The sequence below is a fragment of the Solea solea genome, chromosome 4 (assembly GCF_958295425.1).
Source record: "Solea solea chromosome 4, fSolSol10.1, whole genome shotgun sequence".
Lineage (NCBI taxonomy): Eukaryota > Metazoa > Chordata > Actinopteri > Pleuronectiformes > Soleidae > Solea > Solea solea.
In genome coordinates, this window is record NC_081137.1 from 13,307,604 (window position 1) to 13,328,487 (window position 20,884).

At 40.3% G+C, this 20,884-nt stretch overlaps 1 protein-coding gene across 1 annotated transcript in view; it reads right to left on the reverse strand.

Moving 5' to 3' along the window:
• Positions 1–116: 116 nt before the first annotated feature.
• The window catches only part of flrt1a (fibronectin leucine rich transmembrane protein 1a), a 58,574-nt gene continuing 37,806 nt past the window's right edge, over positions 117–20,884 (reverse strand). Inside the window, exons 2-3 of the mRNA XM_058628214.1 lie at positions 19,670–19,908; positions 117–4,373 (exon numbers count right to left, since the gene is read on the reverse strand). Coding sequence (XP_058484197.1) covers positions 2,239–4,296 — 2,058 coding nt within the window. The 5' untranslated portion in view covers positions 4,297–4,373; positions 19,670–19,908 and the 3' untranslated portion in view covers positions 117–2,238. The remainder of the gene's footprint in view (positions 4,374–19,669; positions 19,909–20,884) is intronic.

Consider the following 20,884-nt stretch of genomic DNA (forward strand, 5'->3'; position numbering starts at 1 on the left):
ATTTTTAGCACGCTGATAATTCCTCCATATTCTCTTCTTTTCAGTTTAAGAACATATAGTGAGTTTAAAAAAGGTTATTCTCCTCGGGCAGTCTGTGAAATGACAGGTTTCAGTAATAACAAGATTATAAAACTTTTTATTGATCCCCTCTGTAGATGAATTCATAAAGCAAATTCCACACATATCTCAGGTTCACATATTTTTTTCAAGCAAAATTATGGCACCATTATTTTCTATATTTTGACCAGAGAAAAAAATATTCATGTATATGTGGCCATGGTTTTATTTATACAAATGATCAGGAAGTATGCGTCTTGAATAGACCCACTATAAAATACCAATTACACAATATCAACATTCCCCAAAACAGAATTAGCCAGGCCAGTAAGATGTTATTTGTTTGAGCCAGTGATTTTGGGTGTGAGATAAAATATACATTCCACTGACATGTTGTCTGTGACCAGGGTTTTTAAAAATTCTGGCAGGCTGCACAGTCAAGGAAGCACAACTGGTTTCCCCTAAACAAATGAACAATATTAAACCCAAGGGAAGAGGCTGAATATGAAAAAACAGATTTATGCATGGGTGAGCTCCACTTTGCCACAGCCATCAATTCTGTATCTTTGCCAGTGCCTGGGGATGTTTCTTTTTCCTCCATCTCCCTGTGCCTGCCATTACATTTGTCCCTGTTCTCTGCTAAGTGCTGATACATTTACATTTTTAGTGCTGCTCAGTAATAAAAGAGGTGGAATAAGTGGAGGCCTTTTACCTTTGCTAAAACAAACATCAATGAACTCCCCTCATTGATGAGTCGCTCTACCTCGAAAACACCCCACCAGTCCATCCACCCACCCACAGCTTGGCCGCTGCCCCACAGTGCAGGTCAACAGTGTTGCGGTTTGAGTCTCCTCAGTTGCACTCACAGTTCTCTCCCTCTTTTCAAGGTTCACTCATTAGAGTCTGCCTCATACAGGAGGCTGCAGGACATTCCGCATTAGTATTACTGTCCAGTCCAGGTGCTGTGGAAACACTGGCATCACCTTAAGCATGTGGAAGAAATGTTCTTTAACCATAAGACATACAATGAAGTCACAGGATAAGCACACAGGCACAAAATGGAAAAGACAGATTGAGGTTGGTTTCTCTCATCTCAGTGGGCTTGCATGCTAGTCTTTGGAAAGGGGTCTAATTTTCCGATTACATATTTTAAAGTCTCATCCAAGAATTTAAGACAACACAAACCTGGAGACAGTGTTCTCCTATTTTGCTGCTTAGATAAACCAAATCCACTGTCTTCATCAAAGCTGGGTTTTCGTCAGTAATAACAAACAAGAAAGTTAAAACGAAAAAAAGACATTTAAGCAGAGACAAAAAGCTTTACATAAGGAGTAAAATAAATAAAGAGAGCTGTGCAGGACCTGATTACTAAACAAACCACTGATAAAAAATAGCAAAGCATTTTTCAAACACAGTCCGGTCGGTATCTAAGTAAATTATCTACACACTCGTGCTGCATCTAATCTGATGCAACACTACAATACTGGGCTCAAGCTGAGGATCTCAAAGAGGTATAACCAAGGCTGACCAGCCCAGATAAGATCTCCAACTTGATGACAAATGAATAAGGTAATAACAAGCCTACTTTAAGACAAGTGGTTATTGGATCGTTTGAAATAGAACAATTCACAGCTTTACAAAGCCCTTTCCTTGGAATAGCTGGTAGGGCACATCGATAGAGTTGAGGCATTTGGAACAATGAGTTGATAAGACTACATACTGCGTATGATGAGTGAGCAGGACATGAATATCAAAAAATGTCTTTTTATCGTCATTCCTTAACCACTTATAATTGACTGCTATGAGTCCAGTGTGCCAAAGAACACTATCCGCACCGACACCAAGTTTGACCATAGTGGATACATTCTTTGTCAACAGGTCACTGGAGAAGAGCAGAAAAGACAACATACACAGATCATTTCTAAGATGGTGGGGGAATGGTCAGCTGTGCATTTACACCTGGGGTGCAGGCTACTGCTTCCTGCAGTGAACTGTTCCCACATGATTTCCATTCCAGTTAATCACATACAGTACTTTCAGTGCATTGAACAGCAAGTAATTTGGAATGGGTGACCAGAAGAAGAAGGCACAGAGGGGTGCTTCAGAAGAGTCCATGCGAAGGGAAATTGTGCATCTATACAGTTTTCCAATAACACTGTGAATAGGATCTGGTAAATTACATCATGTGTAACAGTAGTCTATATCTGGGATTCCTCCTTCTCTGTACCCACGGTTGGTGCCGTGTCCTGCGTTAGAATCCTCGTTAGCACCTTTGTACAACCCGGTGCCATTGGAGGGATATATGGTATGAATGATGTAATCCTCTCGAAGAGGCTTAGCCTGCATTGGCTGGCAAGCCGCCATAGGAGTCATCTGAAACCCTGGGCCACGGATCTCCAAGATGGTAGTGTCCTTTTTGGTGCCCGACTCAATGTAATCATCATAGGTTTTACTCTTTCGAGAGCTATTGCGAGTATAGTGGTCACGGGAACACAAATGTCCAGTCCTATGTCCATACCAACAGAAGATGCCAAAAATAAGAGCCAAAGACACAATGGCAGTAGCTCCACCTATAATCCCTGCCAATGGCAGTGCTGTCAATTGCTGTGAATTTTTATCTTCTTCCTCCTCTATTGGGTTGAGGTCTGAAGTTTCAGCTTTTGCACATACCAGAGCTTCATCTGCGTCAGCATCTCCAGAAAGTGCCCCTTTGCTTTCTGAACTTGAAGCCAAGGGCACCATGCAGATGATGTAGCTTGAACGAGGTTGCAACGAGGTGAGCAGATACTCTCGTCGGTCCCCCCGGACCAATGTCTCTGTGATCGATCCCATGGCGTTTCCAGTGCCCAGTCGGAGCCAGCTCAGCCTAAAGGAGGAGCTGGGCTGGGCCACACTCCAGGTAACACGGACACTGTTGTGAGAGAGAGCCTTCACATTCAGGGCCAAGCTCTTCCCCACACCACTGCTGCTAAGAGTATAATCTAAACCTGAGTCAGGAAGCCCGAGTCCAGGTCGTTTTGAGCGAAGGGTGAAGAGAGAACCCTGTGGAGGGGTGTGAGTAGTAGAGCTATCTACTCCACCTCCACCAACTCTATCTCTGGTCCCTGCTGTTCTCACTACCTCACATTCCACCATCTCACTGGCCAGGTCTATCAAAGCCATGTCTCGCACTCTGTCAGGTCCATGGCAGGTGAGACCTCTGACAGTGATGGTGTTACCACGGGCAAGCAGCCAGTCATACAACCAACGCAAGTTACAGCCACAGTGCCAAGGATTACCTCGCACCAGCAACTGACCCAGGTTTTCCAGGTCTTTGAACAGTCCTTTTGGTAGGGTGGTGAGATTGTTTCCGGACAGGTCCAGCCTCTGCAACCTGTGCATGCCATCCAAAGACCCACGAGGCATATGAGTGAGAGCATTGTCCTGTAGAGACAGGCGCTGCAGATGGGCACTGGGCAGATTGACAGGTGGGGTCTGGAGGGAGTTACGGACTAGGGATAACTCAGTCAAGTTGGAAAGGCGAGAGAATGTGTCATCAGCAATTCGCTGGTTTGCTAAAAGGTTTCCATCCAGGACAAGACATCTAAGTGAGGCGAGACCTCGGAAAGCATGGGTTGGGATTGTGGAGATTCGGTTATCATCCAAGCGGAGTTCTTCCAGAGATGCAGGTAGTCCTGAGGGGATACTGGACAAATGGTTGCGCGAAAGGAAAAGTAGGCGCAACCGTGGGTTATCAGCAAAGGCCTGATCCTCGATGCTGACAGTGGAAATAGAGTTGTCATCCAAGTGGAGCTTTTCTAACAGGGGCATCCGAGCCAGAGCGCTGCGAGGAATAGTGCGAATGTTATTGTCTTGCAGATGCAGTTCACGCACAGATGGTGGAAGGTGCAAGGGGAATTCATCCAGTTCATTGTCATAGAGGTAGACCACACGGACAGAAAGTTGGCGCTCCAAAGATGTGGGCAAGCCTGGGTTGTTTATGTGGTTGTTCTGAAGGTAGAGAACGGATGCAGTTGGAGGCAGTGACGGAATTGAGTTCAGGCCACGATCATTGCAGTAGATGAAGTCCTCATCACACCTGCATTCAGATGGACAAACCATGTTCTCATCTTCAATGTATCCTTGTATCGTTGCCGCAGTGAACTGAAGCATGCCGGCATGTAGTGTCAAGCAAAGGATGAGGAGAATGAGCCGAGCCCAGAATTTTGCCACTCTCGCAGGAACCATCATGGTAAGCATACGCTCTGTCTCTCTTTTTCAGGTCTGTAGTTGATCCTCAAATTCTTGGTGTCAGCTGGAATCCTGAGACCTCCACCCTGAAAGAAAAAGAAATTGTAATCAGCACTCTTGCACAAATAAATTAATAAATAGCCACAGGTTTAATTAAGTGGTATTTCTTTTTACCAGTTTCTCACTGTTCTTAATTATCTTAGGTCTCTGCAATATTTTAATCGTAGAACGTACTGCAACAATCACATATAAACAAAACTTAAAGGGGCAACTTGCTCTTATTTAACGATTAATAATATCATCAGGAAGGTGTGTGCATATGGGTGAACCTGTGAGGATTCCCATCACAGACAACATTCTAAGACATAATATAAATGCATAGCTAGGATAACTACACTGAACTAGCAACAGGATTATAGAGAGTAATAAAATTAAACAATGGTGTGAACTATAACCAATGTTAAAGTAGAATGAATATTTAGTCTTAGGAAATGCAACTATACAAATGAAAAACTAAATCCGACATTTCGAATTAAGCCTTGTGGATATGAAGTCTTGAGAATACTCTCCACATTTAAATTATTAAATAGCTCTTGAGAGGCTCCATAACTCCATTAGAACTTGCCAGCAGATGGCTGCATTAGCTGAACAGAGCTGGAGATACTTTTCATTATCAAAAAAGGAACAACATGTTTTAGCTCAGAGCCACAGTTTAAGGATTTCATACTCATCCGCCATCAGGATGGAATCTATAAAACCTCAGAAATTCACCACAAATCACTGTGCCCTAATTTAGTTATATCACATTAATAAGGTCTTATAAATTAATAATGAGAGAATTATCTGCAGTAGAATAGAACTGACAATGTTTCCTGCCATCAAAACTTTGCAGTGGGAGTCTGTATGAGTTGGAATAAGAGTAACATTTTGACATTGTCATTTGTTATTGTTACTGACAAAGTGATGGATGCCATAATAGGAAGTACAGTATTGACTACAGAGATTTGGAAAATGGTAAATTGCAACACTGTCAGTGACAACTTGAGCTCATCATGGTCTTCAATAACGTGAGCCATTAGTCAAACTGTTAGGGCCAACACAGCAGCAAACATAGTCGGGCTGTGGTATTGATTTCCTCACAAATCCAACGTGATCTGCCATAGCCAGTCGGCTCTCATGCAGATTACAGGATTCCCACGAGTGTATAAGGCAGACAGCACCATAATTAACCAAATGAATGGCATCTCTGCTGGGAGTTGACTTCGCTAAATATATATTTGCAAACATTCATCTGTGCAATATTAATCTTTATCCAAGTATAAAAAATAGTGGAGAAAACCTAGGTGACACATCTCTCGTTAGCTTGAAAAGAAATTACTGTCTATCATTTGTAAACCTGATTGGTTTTGAGAACCCTTCTTACAAATAGAGGATTGGATGTGTACTCCACTGAGAATTCATGTTAGCATTTTAATAATTGACAGTAGTGCTAAATCAGATTTTGATTCCACAGTCCAAACACTTCATACCTGGTAGTTGTAACCATTAGGGTTAGAGTATTTTTAACAATACATGTATTCTATAAAACAATTTGTAAAACCATTAAATGTTAATATCCTAATCGTAAACATAAAAGAGAAGCATTTAAGGAGGTGATACATTTAGGATTGACAGCATACAGCACATTAACATTGGATCAAAGTAATAATAATATACTGTGTATCTTTACTGTGTAAAATGGCATTGGTAAAGAAGCAGAAAGTGCAATTTTGTGGGAAAATACAATTTCAAGACAAAAGAAATTTGAGTTCACTGAGTATGTATAACATTTGTAATGGCCTACATGTTTAATTTTTCAAAGCCTTTTCTGTTTCCTCATCCTATTTTAATTCCAATTATATATTTCTACATTAATAAACCTGACACGGCGCAATGGTTAGGAAATAAGAATAAATGCAAATGTTTCTGTAATACAACTGATCTATTTTTCATGATTTCAGAGAATTAAGACTTCAACATAATAGCACGGATACAGATTTAACAATAATTATGGCCTTGTAGCAATGCTGCCACCATTTATCATGCATTATTTAGCACGTTTAAGCCCATCAACTAAAATTAATCTCTAAATTCAGAGGTCAATCGTCATGAAACTCTGACGTGGCAGGAACATCTTTGTATTTCTCTACTGCTGCACAAAATATTGCTGATATTACCTGATATAATCCTCTTGACACACTTAAATGGTGTCAGTATATATATATATATATATATATATATATATGTATATATATATATATATATATATATATATATATATATATATATACATACATATATATATATACTGTATATATTAAAAACATAACTGAAGTTATACAGTTATGTTAGTATATACAGTTAAAGTTATACAACAATAATGTTAATATTGTCTCAGTAGTAACAAATGAATCAACCATTGTGGGTCAGAAGGAGTCAGGTGAGGCGGTGGTCTTTAAAGCAGTGGTATGGAGGATTTTTACCCTAGTTTAACACAGATTCAGGGTCACTGCGATGGTTAAATGTCTTGTTGCATGGAGATTGGCGGCTGTCTCCACTCCCCCTACCATCTGTTAGCAGAAATCCGGCTTGCAAGATCAGGCCTGCTGACCCGGAGTCCTTAGAATCCGGAAGTCTCACAAGGTCTTGTGTTATTTTAGACATTTATCATGGCAGAGCCGGCGGAAAAGAAGCAGAGAAAACCGTTGTTGGAGGAAGTGAGGATGAGGAAACGATTGACTGAGTGAGGGGCAGCATTTATCCAGTGATAATGGTAGATAGTGGTAGACGGAAAAACATGTACTCTCTGTACCATGTCCCCATCTTTAATGTACGACCAGACTTGCAAAGTTCCGCTTTAATGCGTCACGCTCAGGAATGTGGCTACATTCATCCTCAAACCACCTCCAAACGTGGTTTCTGTGATCTGATTTGGGAACGCATTCAGGACAAATTGTGAGAGTCTTCAAAATCCTTTGCTTAAAACAATCGGGCCTTAATCAGATCACTCAGAATGAATGTTAATACCAACTTTAAAAAGGGGTCTTTGTGTGTGTGAGGTTGACTAGGGCAAAAGAAAGGATGACTTTTGAATCTTTGGAGCTTCAGCAGTGAGACTCCAACATTGGAGTATTTGGGTCAGCCCTTTAAACACAGGAGAGATGTTTAGAGAGATTGAAGTGGAGAGCCATTGAAATTAATAGAGTGTATTGAGCTGTGATTTTAAAGGATTAAGCAGGTGCTACAAATAATGGCAAACGGACATTTCAGGAGGGGTTTTTTCTTTCTTTCTTTCCTTTGCCTTGTGGTTGCTCATTTCTCTTGCTCTATTAGACAGTGATACAACTGCATAGAAAGTCCACGGCTGCTCTTTGTGTCTGTGCATGTAAACGTTGCGGCTTCAAAGTTCAGTGTGTTTGTTTATTCATGCACTGTCAAATTGCAAACATTAACCCATATGTGGACAATCGGCTGTATACGGTTGCGGTCTACATTTCAGTTTTCCATAAAGGAGACTGAAGCTGGCATGTGGGGTAATGTGTAAGCCAGACAGCCAGCCGCCTCGGGCAAAATACAGTACACACAACAACCCCCAATCTAATACTGGAACCCAAGACTGGATCGATTTACATAAAAAAAAAAAGGGGAAAGAAGAGAGACAGAGAAAGAAAGAGCGCCGCTTTGAGTAAGACCTTTGGATTCTCTCTCCCCATTAAGAGCCCACAGAGGGATAGAACAGGGAAAATCTGGAAAAACGGATTTTGGCTGACCTAAGGATCTGCTGATGTATCAGTAAATCCATTTACTGATGGCAGAGAAAAGATAATAGTGGCCCACAGCTTATCTTACATGCCCATGGATCGCATTTTTCGATTTACAGAAAGGACATGTGGAAATGATGGAGCAAAACATGTTGGTTTTTTTGAGTAATCAGAAATAGAAAAAAAAAAACTACATCAGGATAGAAAATCATGTGTTTGTTATTTGGACAGAGAGACTGTTAAGGTTGGGTGAATATTTATCAGCTCAAAACCCTGACAACGAAAGCGAAATCGGGCATGTTTTCCACATTTATTCACATATGATAAAACCATCTCAAGCCACAGTCTCTTCAGTCGTGTGAATAAAGCCGTCTACATTCATTGCACGACATACATGAATCGTATAACACAATTATGATATTCATTTCATTGTCCTTTTGTCCTTTCCCTGTAGCCTGTTTAAACCTGCCCATGTTTTCTTCTTTCAGTACTGTGGTTGTGCCATAAGGGCAGATTGACTGACCCATTAAAAGCCAAATAAGTAATGGATTTGCCTCCATAATAACTCAAATTTTTCCCTTTTTTTTTTTCCTCTCGCACCAATATCCTGGCATGAGGGAGCGAGAGGATTTGCACTGAGCAGTTTCTCATCCCGGCTGCTGACACAAAGACCTCAGATGTATGACAGAGCGTATATGAAGAGCTATGTTGAAGATTAAAACCGTGAACTCATGCTATATGCATATCATATGTGTCTATAATACAGTTGAGAGAAATGCACTTTGATGTGACATGACGGATTAAAATTCCTCCATTTCAGTTTATATTGAACACATTTCAAGAATTCTAACATCATACGTGTGTATTTGGGCCGATGACATTAAATTTAAAGTTCCCGGAGTGTGAGAAAAACTCACCCCTTCACATACCAGAAGGGATGTAATTCTTCTTCATTTGCTCAATGGGAGTCCTCTTCAAATTGTAAAACACAATCTCTGTCGGGTTTGTCCATTCAGGCTACATATTAAAGGCTTTTTCTTTCGCTGTGAGGATATTTTTTTCAGTTTTAAAGCAAATACAAATGTACACAAGCATATTTAATTTCTGCCCATTGACTCTACATGCATTGACAGCGACGCACAGTCACATGATCTATGCTTGCCATTCAAATCTGAAATAAAAGTGATAATGCCACAGCGCATGCTTTGCTTTGCACAGACTGTGGGGGATGTCACATGATTCACAGTTGGGGATTCATCTTAGTGGTTTTTGTTTGCTGGTGGTTGTGCAGCTCACAGGGCTGTGAAGTGACTTGATATATAGCTCCGCGCGTTTTATCTTCACAGCGCTGTAATATGGTCTGTCGCGTGCTACCAGTCTCATTCCCTGTCGCTTCTACTGCAGCTGCTAAAGCCACTGAATTATTTTGGCTCAGTGTTTCTTCTTCAAAAGACAGCCAGATTACAGGTAAATCCTTTCAGCGTTTCACAAAGGGGGCGGCAGCTCCTTGCAACAATATGCTCCCGCATTGTGTATAAGAGGGAGCAGCAAATCTCACATGGCGTGTTTTAGGAGGACGATCTTCAGGCTGTGTTTAAAATGAAAACGCTTGGCCTGGTGAAATATTGTGAGCCAGCACGTTTCTTCAAAATCAGGCCTGTGTCTGTCAGGTTTGACACAGATTTTACTTCACATAAATCCTTTTTGTTTCCCACTCTTGCATAACAGTGATGGACATTTCAAATTAAAAACCAAAGTAAACATCCCCTGCACTTTTCCATGTGTCTCATTTGGTATGCTTTTAAACATTTGCGCAAATGGCTCCAGAGATTGGATCAGAAATAGCAATAATGCCTGGGCATTATTTCAGACTCTCAGATTGGATTTTACTCACGCATAAAGAAGGTGACCAAAACAGCTTTTTTATCACTGACAACATACAGCCAACGTGGAGCAGTTCCCATTAAATAAAAATGCTGAGTGCAGAATAAAAAAAAACATTCCTATGCTTTTATTTTAATACTATTTTTATTAGTCTTCTTAAACAGTCAAGGCGGGGGAAATCAATTTATTCAGAACCATGGAGCTAAAGTTAACTAAAATTCAGCCACACACTGGCACTCAGTATTTTTCAAAACACATTTTTTTAGGTTCTTTAATTGGTCTACAGCTCTTAATGGTTTGGTAGCTACTTATGTTTCAGACTTTCTGTGGTTTTATGATCCTTAGGTCTTAGATCTTCTACTGATGGGTGTTATAAATTACATAAATTACACACAAGAGAATAGGCAGCGCAGGAATTTTGTACAGCGAGTCCAAGACGAAGGAATACCCGACCAGGACTCGTCGTAGGAGACACGGGCTCTGAGAGCTCGTGCCGCCATGTTTCTCCAGCCTGAACAGACAAACCAGCTGCCACAGCTTACATTTCATGTTCTGCAGCAGAAGCTTACTATGCAAATGAGAAAGAGTGAAATGTGAAGGCCACTGGCATGCCTGGGAAAGAGAGGGACGACCAGTGGCATCCTCAGGCTGTTCAAATCTGCAGTCCCACCATTAGATGCCACTCATTCTTACACACTGGACCTTTAAAATAAAATGATTAGAATTGTGAAGAATACAAACAACCAATCAGTGTCCATTTGTGAGCTCCTCCTGAGCATGTTAGCAATGGCACAGAGCTGATTTTACAGTAGTTTTACACAGAGAGTTTTTTCTGATTAGATTACGTGCATGACGTTGCTAAACAGCCGTGCCCTGCCTTAATTGCTAAAAATAAAATAAATAAAAATAAGGCCACATTAAGGACCCGTGGCTAGTAGGGATGAGACAATACCACTTTTCTGTGTCCACTACCGATACCAATATCACAAACTGGAGTATCTACCGATACAGATATTAGTCCGATACAGACCATTTATGAACTATGATGATGTAATGAATTTGTGCTGAGTCATTTTTCAATTGTGTAACATATGTTCTCCCCCCCAAAAAAAATCAGCTAAAATGCTTTTGCTGATTTTTATTTGCATTTTTATAGTCTTTGCATTGTGATTTATAGGATTTTTGGACTGTATCTGATTTTATATTTTTATCTGTATGATATCCGATCCAGTGACTTTGACCAGTATCGGACCAATACCGGTTCCTATCCCTAGTGGCTAGCACTGAGAGTACATGGTTGTTCGTCTCTGTGTGTTAGCCCTGCGATGGACTGGCGACCCTTCCAGGGTGTATGCCGCCTCTGCCCTATTGTGGAGGGTTGAGCAGTAAACAATGAATTAACACAACTTCAAAAAGTATTTAAAATAAAAATGCACGACTGCCATCTTTGGATTTTATTTATGAAGCACTTTAAGAAAAAGTTTTTGGATATTTAAATGGGGGATTTGCTGTTCTGCCACATTGGTGGATGATACAGTGAGGCTTGCCGCACTAGAGTAAACGATAGATGTGTCAGTCTCTGTCAGTGGTCATAATACAGTCTTTGATCAATGCATAACTGGCTTCTGATATCATGTGCACGCTAATGTTTTTTTGGTGTGTGTGTGTGTGGGGGGGGGGATTTGTATTTCATCATTTTTAGTTTCTTCTCAATGAGGGTCTAACTTTCCAGTTGGAAGAAAAACACAGTTGATCAATGTAAAAGGCTTTTTTATAAAAAGGCAAATTCATGTTTTGCCTTTTAAGTCAAGGAGTCAAGCTGTGGTTGTCACGCTTCAGCTGGGACTCTGATTGGATTTTTGTATTTGTGAGAAAAGGGGAGTGGGGGGGGGGGGGGGGGGGGGGGGGGGTTGGTTAGCGTAATTGGTTAAATTTGAATTCAAGCCTGACGCTTGTTGCAATATCAACACAGGGCTGTGGGAGGCACAGGCAGCTGACTCACATGTGCTTTCAGGGAGAAAATTAACCTCCACATTAAAGATACTACAGGGGGAAAAAAACAAAATACGACAGACTGCATCCATGACACTTTCGCTGGGTGGCCATATTGAAGGTTCAGCAGCTACAAACAGGAGACCTTAATGATTTATTATCGAGGCCTCTGTTTTGTTAGCCGGTCCGACAGTTGCAATCAAGATCACGGAAAACACCGGACCCTGTATATATTTTTGAAAAAATAGTTGTACATTCAAATGAGGGTTTTATTTGGTATTCGTGAGCACATTTGAACACTCCTGTATCATATCACCGACCAATTTACTCCAACTTTGTTGTGAATTTACGACATCCACTTAAGCAACAGACACAGCCAAGGCGAGCAACTTGGTAGCGGCAGCACAAAGTTCAAAGGCTACACAGAGATTACCAGGCTGAAGTGATTTATATCAGATTTTTTTCCCGTTGATGTGAACCAGATGTGAATTTTTCAGCACTCCGTGGATGCAAACATGTGATTGTCAATCCCGATTTGCGTCACTTCAGTAAGTGAATTTGCCCGTGGTGGATCTTATCTTACATAGCTCCCACTTCAATACCAAGTGGTCTCACAAATGTGACATTTTCTGTTGCTGTTGATGGCCTACGAGAATGGATCACTGTGCGCGCGCGTGCTGTTTGAGAAGGCGGTTCACGTTCTGATGAAAGCCATATTACGAATGTGGACCGTCAAATCTGATATGTCATGAATCAGAACTTAATTGGATTTGAATAATGTCACCTGAATGTAGCCAAAACATCCAGCTGAAGGCGACTGTCCAGATTTATTTCGAAAGAAAGCTCATTCTTTGGCAAGAAGGCCAAGGAGAGATAAGACTGAAATTAATATTGGTCTGGCATTTCTGCAAAGGGGAGCTGCGAAAGGGCTCCAGCATGACAAGGCGCAAGTAGCTCGTCTCCTCCTGGGCTCGTAAGTAACTTGATGCACACATTATCTTACATATCTGTTTTCACTGGGGATCATCTAGATTAGGCATGATAGCTTACTGGCATTAGCTGTCAGGATCATTTTTGCTTTGGTCTAACATGCGAGACAAAGTCCTGCATGTTGGACCTCTACAATATATATATATATATATATATATATATATATAGTGTGTATATATATACATATATATATATGTGTATATATATATATATATATATATATGTGTATATATATATATATATATATATATATATATATATATATACATATACACACACACACACATAGATACATATATACACATACATATATACATATACATACATACATATATATATATACACATAGATACATATACACAGGATGAGTTATTTTAAAATCGTGCAAAAGCAGTTCTTAACTGTTTATTCAAAATTACTGTCCAAGTATCCCCATGGACTTTTACGTAACCGAGTTTGTGTTTTTAATAATGTGAAAGTGATGATGTACTAAATTAATAATAAATGAAACTCTCTTTGCTCTTTTTTTGCTTTTGTTTACTTCATATTCTAGAAAGCTGATATCAGTGTTGACCTTACCATGGATAGATTATTTTTTTTTGCATGATTTTTAATCCTGATTGTGATTATATGTAAAAAAAACAAAACAAAAAAAAAACAATTACAAATTTAATTTAAAACACAAATTATCCATACAATCGCATTAGACATTATGGCAATTGCACTGCAAGGTTAAGTATGTTAATGCAAAAGTCTCCTTTAAAACATTTGCATATTATAGTCATCTTTAATACTTTAACCCTAAAATAGTTTTTTTTTCTCCTTCTGTAATATGTCCCCTTATGTATGTTGATCAACAACCACAATTATACAAGATTTTAAATATTAAATTACCAGTGGGCTGTATACATCTCCGTGTAATCTCTACGTAAGAAAAATAATAAGTTGGAAAAAGCTCCACAGTAACACACATGTAAGCTGTTTTCTGTGAATTAATGAAATTAAGCATTATCCTCTTGACAACAGGAGTTATTATTCAGGAATTAAAAAAGAGTCAAGTTAAACTCACTTTCATTCATTTTGTGTTGTGGTGGTGAAACCAATAACTCTTATTTTTAAGGTCCAGTGTGTAACATTTAGGATTTATTGGGAGAGAGCTGCAACTAACGATTGTTTTCATAATCGATTAACCTGTCGATTCTTTTCTCGATGAATCGAGCAATCGCTTGATCCACAAAATGTCAGAAAACGTTGATCAGTGTTTGTCAAACCCGGAAATGAGGATGTTCTCAAATGACCAAAATGATTCAGTTTTAAGGATTTCTTTGTTATCTGGAGCAAAGAAAACCAGAAAATATTCACATTTAAGAAGCTAAAACAATCAGAAATCTTGTTTAATAATGAAAAAAGCCTCAAACCGATGATCATAACAGTTGACAATTAATTAAGTAATAAATTAAACTGAGTAATTGTTTCAGCTCTAGGAGAAATTGAATACTACCTCCAAGTATCTTTGTATAAGTTAAACCAAAAATAGTATTTCTAGCATTAAAATGAGCCTTGCTTTACAATAGTCTTGCTTTACTGCCATGTTTCTAGAGCAGCCTGAATGGACAAACCAGCCAGAGTGACTTTTGCATTTTGAAGCAGAGGTTGCTCCACAGAACAATATAATGTATTGTATGCAAAGTCCATGCAGTCTTTGCATATACTGTCTATCAATGGATGCAGTTCATTTCAAAAACAAACTTCACATGCTTTCTCATATCCACCATGAGGGGACACAACATATTATTTCTGTTTGGTCGCTTTCCATCAGACGTTGGTGCCAGTTGTTAGCAGCCTGGGTATCACTAACCTCCCTGCCGGCAGCTTTGATCTTCATGATCTTCATGTTCTCATCTACACCCTCCACACTGCAAATTACACCTTGAACCTGAGACTGCACTTTCCAACATCAAAAATGTGTCCGTGCACGTCTGCATGCACACAAGGCAGACGTGTGTTACACTAAGAAAAAATACATTTTTCTCCTCAATTCTTTGCTGTAGTTTCTTTGCTGTAGTACGGGGATTCAAAGGTGACTGACCGAGACCCAATGTTCTTTTATGTCCTCGTCTCTCCTCCCTTTATTTCCATGATGTCCCTTGATGTACTTTCTTTTGGACAAAGCAAAACATGGTCGGTCCTAATTCATATGGCCAACAGAATTTCGGAAAGTTTCATACTTCAATAATTTCACCTCAACTCCAGAGATTCTTTCTGTATAATATATTATTTGTGCATTCAGTTCGTTGAAGTGTCTCCGTCTCCCTGTATCGCCCTCTCTTATTTTATAATTGTATCATCCAGTGAGAAATCTTTGGGAAAACAAAACAAGACCGAACCCTTATTATTGATGAAATGGTGTGTGCTAACATTTGAACTTGCTCTGCCTTTGACTGACTGAAATAATACATGTTAGCGATCCAGTTAAATTGAATCTCGTCCAAAGGAAGACATTTATAGCAGCAATGCAACAAAACGGAATTACAAAGCCACTAAAACAAATCTAATTCAAGCAAATGTGAGGACACCTCCCCTTGCATGACTGACTTGTGCTTTGCTGTGGTTTAAAAGGCTCTGGTGTACAGTACAGCATTTGCATGCAGGCTCTTGGGAAAAAAAAAATGAAGTCAACATTATCTAGCGTTGTTCCACTTGCATGCATTTATCTTTCACCGTAAAGATAATAATAGAAATAGACAAAGGCCACCCCCAAGGCTCAGAAGAGATCCTCTGCTGTGTACAGTGTGCGTGCATGTGGGTTTAATATCTGGGGGAGTGTTTGATCCACACACACACACACACACACACACACAGAGTCATCCGAATGCATTAGTCTCTCTTGGTGGCCTACATGACCTCACTTTCAGCCATGAAATCTGGTCAGACTGGGTTGAAAGTAAGAACAAGGGGAACATTCTTTCTGAGTAGATAAATCTTGAAAATAAAAGAGTTGAAAATTGTTTTCTTTAAATGTAAACACACAAACAATAAAGTAAACAAAAAAAAAACACTGTTAAATTCTGCCTTTGGGAACTTAAATATGTGTTGCAACTGCAAATGAAAAACCAAATTGAGGCTTAAGTGGTGCGATCATGAGATACAGAGTCCACCTTCAAAGCCTTGACCAGCTGCAGCGAGTTAGTATATTTCGTTAATGGGTGCTGTCTTTTACAGCAACCTTTACTGATTGCTTCCTTTGGACTGGTGCCCAACAGGAGAAAATGAGGGGATAATCGAGCTTTATTGCTCACCATTTAACCATTGATAAGTGTTAGTTTGTTTAATGGCTTCATTTATCTCTCATTTAATTACTGCCAAGGTTTAAGAGACGGAGGTTCAGTCAAGGTGGTCGACTTGACGGTTTATATTCACAAGAGCTTTAAGGTCTTATCGCGGAGTGGATTTTTTTTTTTTTTTTTAAATGAAAATCCTAAAAAAAAAAAAAAAAAAAAGGAAGACAAACATTTCCAAGAACACAAAACACTTTTTGTTCCATCAAGCACTAATTACATTGCATTTGTGCCTCTAATTTAATAGACCCTGTTGGAGGCTTATGCTTTGGAGATTTGGATCCACAATGTTCATAATGAGGTTTAAATGGAGTTAAAATAGCAAAGTACATGCTGCAATTTTTTGCTTTGTCACATCCGAGTCACAGCGCTTTTCGATAAAAAAGTTTTTATAAAAAATAACCCACAAGGTTGTTAGACAAAACTTGCTTGAATGAAAACTGTTCACGTTTTTCTCGGGTATAATTATATTTCCCAGCTGGGATTGGACTGCCATTTGTCAGCTGAATTTCTAGACGCAGCCAAGTCAGGATCAGTGGTCCGATCAGGATTCTGTCTCTGCCGTTGTGCAGATGATGTGGCCGAGGGTGAAGTATCTGGGATGCGGATCAGCACTTCTAAGCCCAAGGCCATGGTTCTCAGCTAGAAACCCATCTCCGGGTCTTGTTCACAAGTGGTAAAAAATGGACAGACGGTTCAAGGTGGAGGCTGGTGTGGTGAAGAGAGAGCTGAGCCAGAAGACACAGCTCTCAATTTATAAGTCTATCTGTGTTCAGACCCTCACCTAAGGTCATGGGTTGTGGGTAAAGACCAAAAGAACATGACTGTGAATACAAGCGGCCGAAATTAGTTTCCTCCACAGGGTGGCCCACGCCTCAGAGTTGAGCCGCTGCTCCTCCATTTGAACATCTGGTGAGGATGACGCTCAGACCTCCTCCCAGGGAGGCGTGCAGGCAGGTTTCTACCCAGGACACACTGGAGAGATCGCATCTGTCAACTAGCCTGGAAACGCCACACAACATCCCACCCGACGAGTTGTCTGGGCTTTCTTACCAACACTGCTGCATCCTAACCCAGATAAGCGGAGGAAGACAAACACACGAAGTTCTCGCAAAACGGTGACGTGCTGTTTAGCATTAAATTAAGACGAAAGGGAGAAGAAAATGAGTCATTTATAGGAGACAGCTCAGCGAGTGGATTGTTTTTTTTCTATCTGGTTGGACAGAGGAGCATCTGAGGATTCATTATACCAGATTTATCTTCACAAAAACAAACGAATTGCTCTTAATGTCCAAAATTTGTCTAAGGTCTCAGGATGTTTATTTTGCAGAGAAGTAGATGATGAGACTCGAATGGAATGGTAACGCGGGGAACTTTAGGGTAAAAATAGTTTATGGAGACATAAAACATCAATCAGATCAACCTCAAATACAGATAAAAAGATGCTTTTTGCTTTAATGATTGGACCATTGGATTTCTGTGAGTAACGACAGTTGGGCATTGCAGTGCACTTCATTGTGAAAGACTGGAATGCCTGTTTTCGCGCCACCACACTAATAACAAGAGTACACACAAGAAATCACTTTCTTCTACATATTTCTATTAACCTTGGTGGCGCTTTAGTTTGGCATGGGGTTTTATGTTAATGCATATACGTGCCTGTACTGTGCAAGTGCATACAAGTTCCATCCATAGTTAACAGCAGATGATATTTGCTTAAACTATGCTGTTAAACAATATTAGCTTTAAAAAGATTCCAAGTTAATTTCACATTTAAAGCTGCAGTGCATCGTTTTGGTGAGTGTTGTTGATGTTATTTGGTCTTTTGTATGCCACAAGATGAGAAATGAGGACGTGCCCTACTGGCTGCCATTCATATGTGGCCTCTAAACCAAAAATATAAATAAAAAACATGTATTGTTTCTAAAGGAGTGGATTTCTAGTGGAGAAAAAGTGATGCAGTGGCCTATAAAATGCCCTTGCAACTTTTCCTATGGGTGCCCTTCTAATAAAAAGGTTCAATCCCCAGGGCCGGGCTGCCATTGGCCCCAGGTCACACTTTTAACAGGCCTGCCTTAAGCTACTGGCACCTGGCCCCATCGGTGTACAGTAGGTGCCCTTTTCATTTTTGCCCCTGCCCTTTCAAATGTCTGTGCACGCCACTGTAGAGCAACAGAGCAGGAGCAAGAAGCATTTATCCAGTGAAATTGTTAAACATTGGCAAAAGGGCCGTACAGTCACATAAAAAAAAAAAAATAAAATAGAAGATTATTCAACATAAAACTTCTCGGAGTCTCGGAGCAGTGACTTCAAATGCTCTCTCGGCTTCAACCTCATTTCTAGCACAGCCAGGAGCAGGTGATCAGCTGACCTGAGAGCATATGATGGACGACATGGCTGAAGCGGGCTGAATGAAGATACTGATTGGGAGGAGCAGTTTGGACTAATTGGAAGCATGAAATGGAAGCCTGTCCCTAACCCCAAATTAAAGTGCATTGCACTAGTTCAATCAAGTTCTAATGAAAGCACGGATCACCGTCTCCAAGTCCGAGGCAGGATAGACTTGACCTTTGATAGCTGCGGTCAATGGGGAAAAGTTCGACTTCGCAAACAATCTGATCCGGCGCAATCTTACTGTTGCATCCATCTGTCTTGATATAAAATGCATCACTTCCTGTACGCAGTGTGGGAATGCTGCTATGTTGACATAAACCCTATTCGGACGGGATTAGTTTTCCATGGAGAGGTGGGGTGAAGTAATTGTTACCGGAGGTTCCTAGTGATTTCAGTCCCGTCCTAATGTCCAATGTCAGTAATCATTACGAGATGATTACGGTGACTTTTACCTCGGGTAAAAAACTCTGTAAAAATGAGCCCAGGTAATACTGATCCCCTGCACATAGACCAGTAGTAAATATGGGTGTAAATATTCCGTCATATCCTGTTTACCGCAGATTTTCATGCATGGAGACACATGAAGAAGCATTTAGTTTCGCAGTAGGAAGTCGGACAAGTCGAACACCATCCCCAAAGATCTTCTTCAACCTTTCCCAAACGGTGTTGCGATGTCTCAAACTGCCTCTGAAACCGACGTTTGCCCCAAATGGAAACACAGCGTTGCCTCCCTGGTCCAGTTTTCTCGAATTACTCCTCCCACCTGTGGTAGTTTTACTGAAATTTCTTATCCCAAGCGAAGTGCCCATTAATATTGCACATGTCCTGTGGTAAAAATGACATTATTTCGCCTACCCATGTAAAACTAATGCAGTTTTAAACATCAACTATTAAATCAGTAGATGAAAAGATGTGAATAATCACAGCACAATGTCTGTCAAGTAAACCAAAAACAAGTGCAACCCAATCCTCGTATAAACTTACTTCTTGAAGTGGGGCTGACAGGGTAGACGGTCCTGCAACACCATTTGAACTTTGCGTCCTCAACGCGTTTCCTTCAGCCTCTTCTCAAAAGTGGTTTGCAAACAGAGAGGAAAGCGGATACTGGAGGTTGGCGCGTGTTGGCAAACTCCCTCTCTTCTCACAAACCACTCTGTCCTCTGTGGTTTTACGGGCAGGTTCGATGTTGATTACTTGTCTCCCCCCGTCGTCAGATTAATTCTCTGCGGAGAAACAGAGTGACAGAAAGACCATGAGGGCTCACAGCTGGTCATCAATGTCAATCACAATCCAAAGATTTGATGCTTTTCTGATGAAAGTCTAACGGCATTACAGATGTTTCTTGCATGACTCCCTGACCATCATGTGTCGTTACTGTGCAGTATGTCATGTACAGTATTTCACATTCATTACTTTTCATAATCTACTCTTGGTTAAAAGGACTGAGTGATTTATTCTTCATTTGCTAAACTTTCATTCCATTTACTCCAAATAAATCAAATGTGGCTCCATTTAATCAGAAACACTACAAATATATTGAACTTAATCTCGGAGTGGTTTTAACACTAATTCTAACCTATAAAGTCGACAAACTTTAGAAACCCATTTCTTTCCCATTGATTTCAATCAACTTTAATGCTGTGTTTCTATGCACTACGTTGAATATTGCATCACCCTGATAATCATGGGGTGGCCGAATCAAAGCGAGTTCAGAGAAACTGCACAAAGCAAGCGATCCGACTCAACCAAGATGGGTTTTGATGTGAAAATTTTCCAAGTCTTTGCTTCTCCGATTACAACACTGGTGTCCGACTCCTTCCTCAGCCTCCTGCACTTGTCACAAACTTGGAAAAGAAAGTGATTATTGATGTCCATCTCTCTCATTTTCCCTGGTGATTTTCTGCAAACTCTGCCAGCAGCTCCCTCCTGCCATCGCCTTCCCCTCTGCTTAATGCTGATCAGGTGTCTTTCTCGCAGCGAACATCGACTGCTCCGTGACCTGAGACACAACACCATCCTCCTTCATGATTTCAGCTCACTTCCTCTTCTTCACGAAAACCGAACCTTATCTGATCAGACATGACTTTGACTACAGAGCGGTTTAGCATTTATCTTTCTTCAATTCTGGAGCGTGCCACCTTGAATAAGCCCCATGAAAGTATATTGCAAAAAAACCCACAATTAATGCTGCGTTTAAAT